The following is a 13,061-nucleotide window of genomic DNA, read 5'->3' on the forward strand; positions in this document are numbered from 1 at the left end:
TCTGAGAGCAGTCAGCTCGAGTCAAGCCCTTGACTCGGTGTGGCCTGTGCTGTCCTGGCGAGTGTCTCTTTCACCAGATCCAGAATACATTTCTGCTTTGAACAGGGTCAGTCCAAATAATGCTGCTTTTCTTCACTGATACAGGACCACACTGAACAGTGTGCTCTGCTAGTCTTTCCCCTTGAAGAGCCCACATTGATCTCGTCTTCCATCAGAATGAAAACTTAGATTGTCATTTCCTGTGGGCGGATTTCTCAGATAAAAATGGTCTCAAAAATTAGGGGTGCGCTTGGCCTCTGTGGCCAGCGTTCCCCCTGGGCTGGCTAGCACAGCTGGTCTCCAGCATGGTTGGTTTCTTGGCTGCATCTGGATTTTGAGGACTGGAGCTGGAAAGGAGGTCCCTAATCTGTCTCACGGTGTCATCAAGGAAGGAGCTGAAGATTGCAGAGGCAAACAAGTTTCCCCCAGGCCATGCAGGGAGAGGAGCCCGAAGTCAGGCTCGCAGTGGCACACACCCGGTCTCTTTAGACAGACTCCAGCCACCGAAACTGCTCCAGCCTAATGTGTGGGCAGGGCCTGGCTTGGTCATTTGGCAGAGGGGACCCTTAGCCATGGGATTTACTCTTCTCCATCAAGGCCTTTTATTCTTGATGATCAGTTCATTTACCATCTTTTTTCTTGATTCTTAAGTTTGGGTGGTGTTCCTAATATATAAAAGTGAAGATGTGAAAAGACGGTCGCATGCTTTAGGGACATTTCATGAGAAAGACCATGATAATGAAACATGGGCCATTCCCTGCTCTAGGCGTCGACTCCTGGGAGTTACCCACCAATCTTCTACACCATCAGGTCTCAGGATGGCACAGTGTTTCTGGGGGTGGAAGTTGACACTCAGGCCCTGCAGGCCTCGCTTCTTTGTTTCTGAAAGATGTGTGTATGATCACGGGCCACAAAGCAAGGACCGTGTCTGCCTCCTCAGGAGCTCAGGGGCCAGGCTGCCAGACCCAGGAAGGCCCGAATCCTGCCCCATCACAAGGCCAAGCAAAGGCGGCTCGGGAGCTCTGGAGGGCGGCCTGTGGAGTGTGGGCCAGAGCCTTGGGCCTTGATGTGCACGGTGTGCTAGTAAATGCTTCTGATTCCTCCTAGACAAAAGCTTTGATTGATAAGCTCCAAAAGCTTGTGTCATCAGAGGGCAGATTTAAGAATCTGAGAGAAGCTCTGAAAAAGTAAGTGTATGCTGTTTTATCACCGTTATTTTTGAAATTGTAGAACCACATTTCGGAGGCATTCACGTGCCACCTCTGGCTGGAGCAGGAGGTCTGTCTGTCTGTCCATCTGTCTACCCGCAAGACCCTAGGATGTCACAGACCCCTAGGGTGGGTCAGCTTTGATCTCCATCCTCTACCAAAGAGATTCCAGGGTTTGGGGCGTTTCCGGGAGTGGCACAAGAACACTGGAGTCCCAAGAAGCATAGTAGCTGTGATGAGAATAATAGTGATGCCAGATTCTTTGATTCCAAAACGTCACCTTTTTTTTTACATTTTACTATTTCTGACATCAGGATATGTCTTAAAGTCAATATGTTTATTTAACATGATTATGTTTCCTTTTTTTACTTGATAATTAGTCATCAAAACAAGAGTGCATTTTATAGACAATGGTATCTTGGAATCAAGGAAATGCAGTTGTACCAACAGTTGCCCCTTACAGTCTGCAAAGCTTGCAGCTTTGCTGCCACAGTGTGTGTAGCCCCATTGACATTGCCTATGAGGTGAGGCTTCTCAACCCGGCCCTCTTATAGTTAGACCAGGATAATTCTTCGTTGTGGGGCTGTCTTGTGCATTGTAGGATGTTTAACAGCATCCCTGGCCTCTACCCACAAGATGCCAGTGCCTCCCACCCCCGAGCTATGACAACCAAAAATGGCTCCAGACCTTGCCAGATATCCCCTGGGAGACAAAATTGCCCCCATTGAGAACCACCACTATAAGATAGATTCCCCATCCTGTTTTTCCACACAAGGAAACTGAGGAGCTAGTGGCTGGCCCAAGGACATGTGGTCATGGTGACAGAGCTAGGCCTTGACCCAGGCTAGCCTCCAAGGCCAGTGATCTGTGGTTTGGCTGAGGCTGCCTCCTGGGAATGTCCAGGCCAGCTCTCCCAGGGCAGCAGTGACTCAGCTTATTCGTACACACTTCGGCCACACAGTCACATGAAATGTGAGCTCGCTCTCATTAGGTGTGCACTTGGGGTTTCTACACTAGTCTCTGCCCTCCTTTCATTGACAGTCTCCGCCATGTTCCCCATGGGCACCTAAACACGTGCCCCGTTGGGCTGGCCCTCACCCTTTCTCTCCCTGCCTAAGTGGCTACTCACTGGACCTTGGAGAGACCCTGGGAGACCCCTGGGTCCTGGCTCCCTATAAAGCCCAGGAATGCCTCTCTTCCCTTCCTCAAGGGATCACAGGATCACTACCGATTCAGGGCCCACCAGAGTTCACTACCCCCCAGAACAGGGGGATGGGACCAGTCAGTGCCTCTAGCCCTGGACAGCGGCTCTGACACACCGCACGCCACCCCACGCTGGCCTGGTCTGCCCTTCTCGTTTTCTCCCTGCCGTACTCGGTCTGTCCCCAGCCAGCTCCGTGTGCCATCGCCTTGACCATCTCCACTTTGTTTGTGTCCTCAGACAGATGTTCCACCCATCTGTGCTGTCCGGCCGTCTCTCTTCCGCCTGGGCTCCCTGGAGCCCCTGTGGACTGTGCTTGTGGGGAGCTGCCCCCCGTGCATTCACCAACTTGTCCGTCTGCCCCCGGGCGCCGCTCCATCTGCCTCCTTCACATGGCTTCCTCGTCCACCGCCGCCGCCACCGCCGCCTCCACTGCCTCCGTGGTCCCCCATTCTGTCTGAGTCCCCCTCCTGACTGTCTTCCCTCTTTCAGGTTTCCCGTGGGCCTGTGTAAGTGCCTCTCCCAGATGCCTCTGCTCCCTGCCACAAGGGCGGAGGTGGCCTTCGGGCATTCTGGGAGCTAAGACCTTTATGCAAACCAGGTTCTTGCCTTAAAGAGACGTAGGCCAAGCCATGCAGAGGAAGGAGAGACTGAGGAAACTTGGGCAAAGCTTTCTGCACCCTTTCTCCTGCAGCACTAAGGTTTTCACGTACAGCAGTGTTCTGTGAACACGGGATGTCTGTCACACCAAGCAGGGGACAGTGGTCAGAGGGAGTGACATGGCTGTCTGGGGCACAGCTGGTGACCTGCCCAGACAAGGAGCCCATGATGGGCCTCACCGTGTGGGTCCTCATCCCGCTCAGCCCCATGCCTCCTTCTAGCCTGTCTTTAAAACATTCAGTCTTCTGCCAGCACCTGGGCCAGTGAATCGCCTTCTTACCTTTACCAGCCAAGACTGCACCCCTGAATCCTACCTCTCTCCCCCAGTCACTCCCTTAAATATCCCCTAACCCACCTCCAACCCTTGCCATAGGTGCCCCCATTCAGACCCCTGTCCTGGCACCCCAAGCATGACCTTATCTCTCCTTGTCATTCCCCAAACCCACACCCGTGTGAGGCCATGAGACTGTCCCCCGTCTCGGCCTCCCAGTGATCAGAACCTTCCCACAGCTCCATGCAACAAAAGTTGCTCGAGAACTCAATTTAGCAGTCCAGTCTGGTCACCAGCTCTTTGACGGTTCACTCGGGTTTTGCCTGCCCTGTCTAATCTCAACCCAGCACACATTTGCATATCTGCACCTTTTGTCTTTAGTGTGAACAGGAAGGCCTCAATTTAGAGGAACGCAGGGACAGGGCTTGTTGGAGGCTGCTGCAATAAAAGCCTTTCCCCTTTGCTCCCTAAATGAAGGATGGGAAGAGCTATGGAGGAGCGAGTCAGCCACCAGGACATTGCCAGACACCCTCCAAATGGGTGAAATCCATCCATCTCTGTGGATACGATGAGTCCAAAGGCTGAAGTTCTGGAGTTCCAGAGTTTCAGGGGTTCCAGATACCTGTTTCCATCTTTATTTTCTGCCTGTGGCCACACAGCAAAGCCTGGTCTCCTGCTAATGAGACAACAGAGCAGTTAATGTCCATGTGACCAAAAGCAAGAATGGACTCTGAGCCCTACCCCCACTCCCACCCCATCACTATTTTTTTTTCCCGAAATCTGAGTACCTCATTTTCTCACACCACGTGCCAGAACCTTGGACCCTGACCGCAGGGGTTCCAGCCCACACAGCCCACGTGCCTCCCATGCCCCCCCTGAGAAGGAGAGGAGATCCCTGACCAGAGCCCGCAGAGACGTGTGAGAGAGAGTGGTCGGTCCCACAACTGGGGCAGAGGAGGGAGGGGACGTGGAGAGGGAGCAAGGAGAGGGAGCACCTGCTTGTCACTGGCCCTGGTTCCTGGGGTTTGGTGGAGAGCTAGTGGGACAGCTACATCTTACTTTCATTCGCTGGTACCATGTAATCTTTATTATCCCGCTTGACATCACGAGGAATTTCTTGTTAGAGAGAAACATCAAGTGTGGGGGGCCCAAATAACCACAGGCAAGGCCTGGATGCCACGTGTCACCAGGCATTGGTGTGCCACATGCAGGCACCAACCAGAAAACCAGAAGCAGAATGAAGGGTGGGACGCCTGCCTCTCCACACCCTGAAATGTCAGCTAAAGACATGTGAGAAGTCTGCCAAAAGAGGAAGCCCCTCAGTTATCAGCTTTGTTGGCTAGGCCCTAATGCGGGGCAAGGCTGGATCCCCCCTGAGTGGGGCCACAAGGCTCACAGGGAAAGTCCAGAGCTGGGTGGGCGGTTTGCGTACACGAAGCCCTCAGCGGGCTTCCTTTTCCGTTCAGATGCCCAGCATGGGTCAGTCCTTGTGCACTGGTGCCCTTTTGGGACCCTCTGCCTTCACTCTCTACCCCACACCTGCCCCCTACTGTCCACCCCCCATGCTGGCCACTCTGGCAACCCCATACATTTAACAACATGGCTCTGGATTTTGGTTGGTTGGTTGTGCGTGTCTGCGTGCGTGCGTGTGTGTGTGTGTGTGTGTGTGTGTGTGTGTGTGTGTGTTGAAGTGATTAAGTATGCTGTTCCCTAGGCCCCTCCTGCAAGGCCCCTCACTGTGAAGGGTAAGTAGGGACAGAGTTTGGTACTGGGGCTGGTGGTGCCACTGGAAGTGACTAAATTGCACGTCCATTGCCTTTCCACAACTGGATCACGAACCTCAGAGACAAACCTCAAATACCTCAGAGAATTCCCCCTTAGTGACCAGAGGACCCCCCTGATTTTTCTCACAGGTCAGGGTAGTCAGAGACGCAGTGAGGCCTTCAGAAATACTCTATGTTCTTTGGTCATTCACAGCCACCTGGCCTCCCCTCCTCCCTCTCTCTGAGATAAGAGGTCCTGCCAGCTCCCCAGGTTCCTAGTTCCCATCATGAGCAGAGACAGCAGGGCCGGGGGGAGCCCCTCTCAGAGGCTGCCGGTCAGCAAACTGCCATACCTTCCAGCTCCAGAGTTACTTCTCAGATCTTTGAACTATTTCTCCATCAGATCCACGAGCCTGTGCTTCAGAAAAGCCAGGCACGCAACAATCAGACCATACAGGCCGGAAGGACCCAGAGAGGTCTGCCAGTGGCCAGTATGAGTCTTGCTTTGTTTATTCTACAACATACCATAAAAAAAATTATATTTGACAGTGTGACCCTGTCTAAAAATTCATATATGCATAACAGGAAGAAAAATTTCACAGAACAACATATACCTTTAGTCCATGCAATGAACTCAGATATTTTCTGTTCTATTCTACTTCTCTTTTAAATACGGTCAACACTCACTAAATTGATTGTAACACCCATGAAAGAGTCAAGACCTACAGTTCAAAAAACATCCCTCCTGTCTTCTGTTTCCCAAACTCCGCCTCCTTCACAACTTTGCCAAGCCCATGTGCCAGCTGTGTTTGTGTTTACTTCATAGTCTCCTTTAAATTAAATCATTTTCCCCCAAAATAAATTTAAATAAAAAGGAAAACTCTATATCATGACACTAAGCAGGAAACCAGCATACATGCCATAAATACAAAGTTGCCATGACAAATAAATATAGCAAAGACGGAACAGTGTTATTAAATTCTGGCCGGATCCTGATGTTTGCCAACACTCTAATCCTGAGACCTGTTGCTATTTGTTTAAAAAGAAAAAAGAGTGGGAGGAGAGCAGCAAGTGTTAGGAAGTCCCAAAGCCATACTGCCACCAAAGGAGCCCTCTCCTTGAGCACCAGGGGGAAAAGTGACAGTCAAGTGTTTCCTGCCCTGTGAGTCAATGATATTTAATATTGTGTCTGTGCCTCACCTCGAATCAACTCTCAGGCCACCTAAAATGGTCTCAGCTATAATCAGTTCTATTGTACAAGAGGAACCTGAGGACCAGAGGGGGAAAGAACTGGCCCAGAGCCACAAGGCAAACAGGCGAGGGGCAGGGGCCGGGTTTCTGTTCTTGATCTACTATCCGCCCTGCCTCACCTTCCTCCAGAGTGGCAGGATTGCCAAGTGGTCACAAGGAGACAAAGGTGAGGTGGGCTAGAAATGAGGGTCACCTGCAATGTGTGCAGCGAGTCCACTTACTTCTGTGTGCTGAGCTGAGAGGAGGCTGCAGAGCACTGTGTGAGGAGTCCCCTGAGGGAGCTCTATGGAGCTCTGCCAGAATATAGTGGCCACTGGACCCATCACAGAGCCAGCCCCTTACCTAGCACCCGACCCAGGGGCGCCAGGACAAGCCTCAACAGAGCAGTAACAGGAGCCCCTGCTTCAGAACCACAAATCAGAGAAGCGTGGCCCATCACTCCTAGCTCCCCTCTCCCAAAAATGCCGTCCCCCAAGAGTCACCAACCACAGAAGCTGTCACCCAGCCCCCTGCCCAGAAGCTGCTTCTGGGAACGTGATCTCAGAGGGCAAAGTGTTGCTGTTCTGGCAGCCCAGTACTCAGGGGGGCAGGAGATCCCGGTGGGACAAGAAGTCGAGGCAGAGGAGAGGTCTCAGGAGCAGAAAGAGACAAGAGGGTCAGACAGGGCGGCTGGTGGTGACTGGCAGGATGGGGATGGGAGCTGCAAAGCCGTCCAGGAGGTGATTCTGGAACATGGTTTGGATAGAGAGTTTCCGTGGAGAGACAGAGAGGAAAGGTGGGCTGGGAGGGGTTGGTGGCAGAGCCCAAGGACTCCGAAGGGATGGAGAGCAGAGAGGTAGAGAAGGGCCTTCTGGCGCAGGGAGGGAGGGGACGACTAATTGAGAAGGCCCAAGCGCCAGTCAGCACCACGTCACCCCCACCACCCCCGAGGACTGACCCTCAGACTTAGATGGCAATCCTAGGCCAGAGAGCTACTATTATTCTTGATGAATAGAAATCCCTTTGCCTCCAGCAAAGCAAAAGATGCATGTGGGGTGTTCTGTTCTTGGTAGAAGCTTGTGTTTTTAAGTGAAAAATTTTGTTAATGCCGTTTGCTTTGAAGTTGTGACCCACCCTGTGTCCCTTACCTGGGGATGTACCTCACCGACCTGGCCTTCATTGAAGAGGGGACACCCAATTACACGGAGGACGGCCTGGTCAACTTCTCCAAGATGAGAATGGTGCGTTTCCCACAGCAAGGCCGGGTAGGGGTCATCAAAACCCAGGCCCAAGCCCTGGAACCACTTAAGCTCTGCCCACTAAGCCCAGCCTGCTCGATAGGGACACCTGAATCCAATTTCTCCTATAAGAACCATGGCTCCTATTAATGAGCAGTCAGCAGTTGACAGACCCTGAGCCAGCCATACCTGCATTTCTCCTTTAATGCCCACAGTCTGATGGGTGAGTTCTCTTAGTGTTCTCCACCTTACAGAAGAGTAGGCTGAGGCTTGGAGGGATCCATGACCAGCCCAAGGTCATCCCACAAGTAAAGGACAGAGCCGGGTCTAGAGGCCAGGTCTGTCTGACTCCAAAGCCAGCACCTTTCTTCGCAGCCCATCCATCTTTGTTGATATGAATACTTGCTTTATGTGGCCAAAGCAAAATCACTTATGCAGCACCTCCCAAGTGAGGAGGTTTCAAATTTCCCAGAGAAATCTAGGACCTGGGAGGGGAGATGAGGGTCCCCTCCAAGCAGGGGCCTGATTTTTAACCATCTCTTCTCCCTTCTCACTCCAGCCAGAGAGCTACTGCTTTTAACAGTTTTGCACAATGGGCTTCCACCCAAGATTCTGGTAATAGGAAGGGTTTCTCTGTCAAACACTAGCTGGAAGCACTGTCCTGATGACAAGACAGGAGCCCTGTGCGGGGTGCCTTGCACATAGTGGGCACTTACAGAGTGGCGGACACCTTTAACTTTTGCTGAAGTTGTGACATGCTGTTTTAGGATGTTGGATGTATTTTTTTCTCTCAATCACATAGCATAATTAACCTATAGATTCTTGACAAGCATCGCCCTTGGAAGCAGATTGCTGGTTTAAAGAAAACCATGATGCCCCAGTGGGGCTTCCCAGGAGGCAAGGTATATGGGAAATAAGTGACTGACTTCAGACTTGGCTGTTGCTGCCCCTCTGTCCTGCAAAGTGGGAGGTGGCACCAAGACAGCAAACTGTTGTCTAAAACTCCTTCCTTCCCACAGATATCCCATATTATCCGAGAGATTCGCCAGTTTCAACAAACTGCCTACAAAATAGAACACCAAGCAAAGGTAAGCTGGAGCATTTTCACAGCCACTTCTGCTTTTGCCACACTCAACCACTTTCCCTCCCTGCATTCCGCAGCCCCGCCCCGCCCAGCCAGCACCAGAGGCCCTGCTCTCTCAGGGAGCGCCCTCTTCCCCGCGCCCTGAGCTGCGCGGGGAGTTGTCCTTCCTCCACGCTGGGATGCTGCTAATCCTGAGGCTCCCGTCTGATTTTTACCTGCCATAGGATGCTTGATGGTCTTGTGTGATCTCCCCAAAGGCAAGAGAGGCAGCATTTATAACACCTGTTTGGAAGGTAAAACGCTCACCAGATATAAAGGGCACATGGCAAAAAGTCCCCCAGCCACCAAGTTCCCCTCCCAAGGGCAACCGTGTCACCCATTGCTCATGTATATGCAAACACAATGAAAGGTTTTATACTGTCATGTAGCATACTATACGTTGCTCAGCATCATTCTTGTTTTCCTTAATGACATCTCTGAGATCATTTCCTATTGAGGCAGAAGCATCCTCATTCTTCCTTACGGCTGCAGAGAAATCCATTTATTCAGCCAGTCGTCTGTATTGATGGACATTTAGGTGATTTCAGTCTTTTGCTGCTACAGACAAGGCTTGAAAAAGACACTTGTACATCCAGGAAATGGAGAGTGCCATGACAGTGGGAGTCCTAGACTGTGCCTGGCAGGGGCCAGGGAGGTTCATCTGGGGAAAAGACCCCTGGAGCAGTTGTCCTGGGCGGGTAGGGCATGTCCTTCCTGCAGAGGGACAGGCTTGCAGGAGGTGGGAAGGGTCCATCTGAGAAGCGCAGAGCAGCCGCATCAGACAGGCCTGAACCAGATGAGACTGTGGGTTCCTAGGAGGATCTGGGACCTTGTCCTAAGGATGATGGAAACCCTGAAAGGAGCTTGTAGAACTGGATTCGTTTCCATTTTTAAAAGATAGCAGGGCTATAGGGAGAGTGGTTGGCAGGTTAGTCTCATTTCACTCTTCAAACCCTGTGCCATTGGCCCCATTTTACAGACAAAATAGCTGAGATTTGCCGATCCAGACTCTTCAGCTCCCAATCCTGCAGCCCTTCCTCTCTGCCCAGAGATCTATTCACTTCCCAGCCAGCATCTTAATCTTCTATCTTGCAGTTCACAAAAGTATCCAGCTCCTGACACACCCTGAAAGCACAGCAAAAAATCAAGCTGTTATTGCGTTTCCCTTCTACTTTCCTTTGGACTAGATTTGCCCTGTCAGAGACTATCTGTCTTCTGTAGCGCTCTGTGAACTCATTATCTGTTTTATGTCTAATCGTCACGTTAGAAAAGACAAATCAGTGGGGTAACCAATTAGGCCACTTTTTCCTTGCTCTCCATTCATTCTCTCACTCAACAAACATTCATTGAGCAAGTACTATGTGCCAGGCACGGTATTAGGCCTTGGGCCTCCTCTCCTTGAACTTTCCCTCAAGCTCCAATGTGCAATGTAAATAAATGCTACGGCTCTTTGGAGTACTTTCATTAACAGCTTTGTAGTGGTGGCGTTTGCTGCCAGTCTCCCACTAAAGTAAAATTTCTTAGGGCAATTGATCTTGAGCATGCTCATTATGGAGAAAACCAACCAATCAGTCTGCTGATTCCCAGAGGGTTTGAGAGGGAGAAATTTACACCCTCTAGAAAAGGCTGTTCACATGAAGCTACTAGCTAGGAATAAAAGACTAGTCTCTTGCACATGATGGTAAAATCACCACATCTTCATCAGTGGGTATGGGTTCGTCTAGACTGTGGTATCCGAAGTCAGCTTCCTAGAGGTGCTGGGTGTGAACCGTTGCTCAGACATCGTAATCATTTCATCTGTGACCAACAATCAGCATACTAGACAGTTGGTTCCATCCCTCACAGTATCAGAAAGTCAATTAGACAACATGCAAACAACAAAGACTGGAGTTTTCTCAAGCAGCTATCAGAAGATTCTCAAATATGTTATAAGAAATATAATTTTTTTCGTCCTTCCACTCTGGTTGTCTGTGGGGGAAAAAATGAACCTTCAGTTCTGAACAACTGACAAGTAAATGAGCCTTGGAAAGACTCTTTCTGAAGCTGGAGGCGCCTGTGGGGCCTGGGCCCTGCTCTCTTGTTGCATGTGTGACGCGCAGGAATTCAGCAAAACACTTGGGAGCAGGAGTGAAGTAGGGGCGGGGAGGAGGAGGAGGAAGAAGAAGAATGTGATCCACTCCGGTGAGTCCTCCTGATTCCACTCCAAGATTTCACCCTGGTGTGAGCCACATGAGGTGAGAAAAGGGGGCAAAAACCCACGTGAAGGAGAAAACTGATCACACAGCCTCAGTTTCCGCTTTCCTCTCTTGGAGTGAATATCTGTCAGTGCTATGTAGTCCTAATGTTAAATGTATTTTTCCCAAAATACAGAAATGTTGAAAGAATTGTGAACGTCCATATGCCCACCACCTAGACTTTACAATTGACATTTTAGATATGTATGGTAAATATGAGCCCAAAATGCTTCATCTTGTGTTCAATAAAAGAAACAACAACCAAGAGTAATTTTGATCATGTGTAATTTAATATTACTATTAAGACAATATTAAATAATATCAAGACTAACAGTGATTAATGCATTTTTGCCTCATGTGCCAGCCTGGTTCCCAGGAGATGCCCAGTGTCCACAGTCATAGTATTACGGGCGTCCATAACCCTGCTATCCTTTTTCTCTTTTTTTTTGCTCAGGTAACCCAGTATTTACTGGACCAATCTTTTGTAATGGACGAAGAAAGCCTCTACGAGTCTTCTCTCCGAATAGAACCAAAACTCCCCACCTAAACCTGTACCCAGCCCAGACCCAGCCGCCCCATGGACACACGCTGTATGATATTGTACATATTCGTTTGGTTTCTTTGGATTTTCCTCTTTAGGATGTGCTTCTCCAAGAATACAAATCTGCTCTTGCTCTTAGACTCCTGTAGAGACGGAATATGAATTTCCGCACCATTTACGCCTTCACCCCCCATCCCACCCCTCGTCTCCTGCCGTGCCTGTTTCTTTCAAACAACTGAATCTTAGTCTGTCCTTCCTAGCCCCTCACTCTCCTCGGAAGGGAAAATAGAACCTGTGCATACACGACTCTTAGGCCCCAGTGCCGCTTCTGTCCTTCCCCAGCCCAGGGCCCTGGGTCGAGTCGGCCACCCCGGCAGCCTCCCAGCATGTTCCATGTAGTTGTTATAACTGGGTGGGGAGGGAGGGGGACCATACCCTGAAGCCCAGTCATCAACAAGGCTCCCCGCTGATGGTGATGCCAATTTCCAAAGCAGCTTTTTCAGCCAAAATAGCAGGTCTCAAAACTCCCCATCTCCCAGTCACCTGGATGGAAGGGAGTCCTCTCCGCTGAGAACCATGCCCCGTGACACCAGCACCACCATCTCGTTCAGGCACTACATCGCTCCTTGCTCTAGGAATAACACCAGATAGCATGAATAGCCATCTCAATAAAAGTGGACGAGGCCCTGGAACTTCCTGAGGAGAACCGAATCACAACGCAACGTCGTGTCGAAGTCTGCTGACCGCCGCCCAGCGTTCACTGCAAGTTGGGAACACAAAAAATGTCACTTTTCCTCCTTTAGCTTCCTAACGGTCACGACGAGCTTACATTGAGATGCTCCTCTAAGTCTGTATGCCTTGTGAAAATAGTACCACACGGTAGAAATAAGAAACCAATCACCAAGTGTTTTTATTGCATATACTGTAGTCCTGTCTAAATGCCTTCTAGCAGGAATATAGGACTGTAGTGCTTATTCTGTGAATAGTACCATCTATTTTTTACATTGTACAGAATAGAAAACACAGGCTCACTCTGAAGTGGCAGGCATGCTCCACTACGACAAACAGACAACTTTTGCTGTAAGCAATACCTAGTGGTATGAGAATTCTATTTCAAGTCCTAAAATATTTCAACTTACAGCTTGTTTGGAAAAAAACATTTCCATTTTTGTAAAAATATATGTTTCCTGATTACCTCTTGCTAATAAATCTATTCTATCTCAGGGTGAACAGTGGGATGTGATGGGTTTCATTCATTCATTCACTCAAGGGACATTTGATGAGCACTTGGTCCTTATCAAGCCCTGGGCTGTGACTAGAGATCCAGAGTGACAGGGGCACAATCCCTGCTTTTGGGGGACTCACAGTCTGATGAGGGAGATCTTTTGAGTTATCTATTGCACCTGGAACAAGTCACTCCAAAACTTAAGGGCTTCAAACAATTATTATTATCTTTCACAGTTCTATGAGTTGCCTGGGCCCAGCTGGTGGTTCTTGCTTGGGGTTTCTTGTGAGGTTGCAATCACACAGCAGCGGAGGCTGGAGTCATCTGA

At 50.0% G+C, this 13,061-nt stretch overlaps 1 protein-coding gene across 5 annotated transcripts in view; it reads left to right on the top strand.

Annotated features, from left to right (window-relative positions):
- RASGRF1 (Ras protein specific guanine nucleotide releasing factor 1) overlaps window positions 1–12,738 on the top strand; it is a 112,092-nt gene extending 99,354 nt beyond the window's left edge. For 2 of the 5 annotated variants that reach the window (XR_011526174.1, XR_011526175.1), the window contains 5 exons: window positions 1,147–1,226; window positions 2,689–2,957; window positions 7,496–7,613; window positions 8,630–8,698; window positions 11,422–12,738. Coding sequence is in view for 2 of the 5 variants with exons in the window: in XM_070573035.1 (XP_070429136.1) it covers window positions 1,147–1,226; window positions 7,496–7,613; window positions 8,630–8,698; window positions 11,422–11,514 (360 nt within the window). In the remaining 3 variants the exon portion in view is untranslated. Of the gene's footprint in view, window positions 1–1,146; window positions 1,227–2,688; window positions 2,958–7,495; window positions 7,614–8,629; window positions 8,699–11,421 lie in introns of those variants that run through there. The other 3 variants (XM_070573035.1, XM_070573048.1, XR_011526176.1) reach the window with 2 other exon arrangements.
- Window positions 12,739–13,061: the final 323 nt, after the last annotated feature.

Source organism: Equus przewalskii, chromosome 1 (assembly GCF_037783145.1).
Source record: "Equus przewalskii isolate Varuska chromosome 1, EquPr2, whole genome shotgun sequence".
Classification (NCBI taxonomy): Eukaryota; Metazoa; Chordata; class Mammalia; order Perissodactyla; family Equidae; genus Equus; species Equus przewalskii.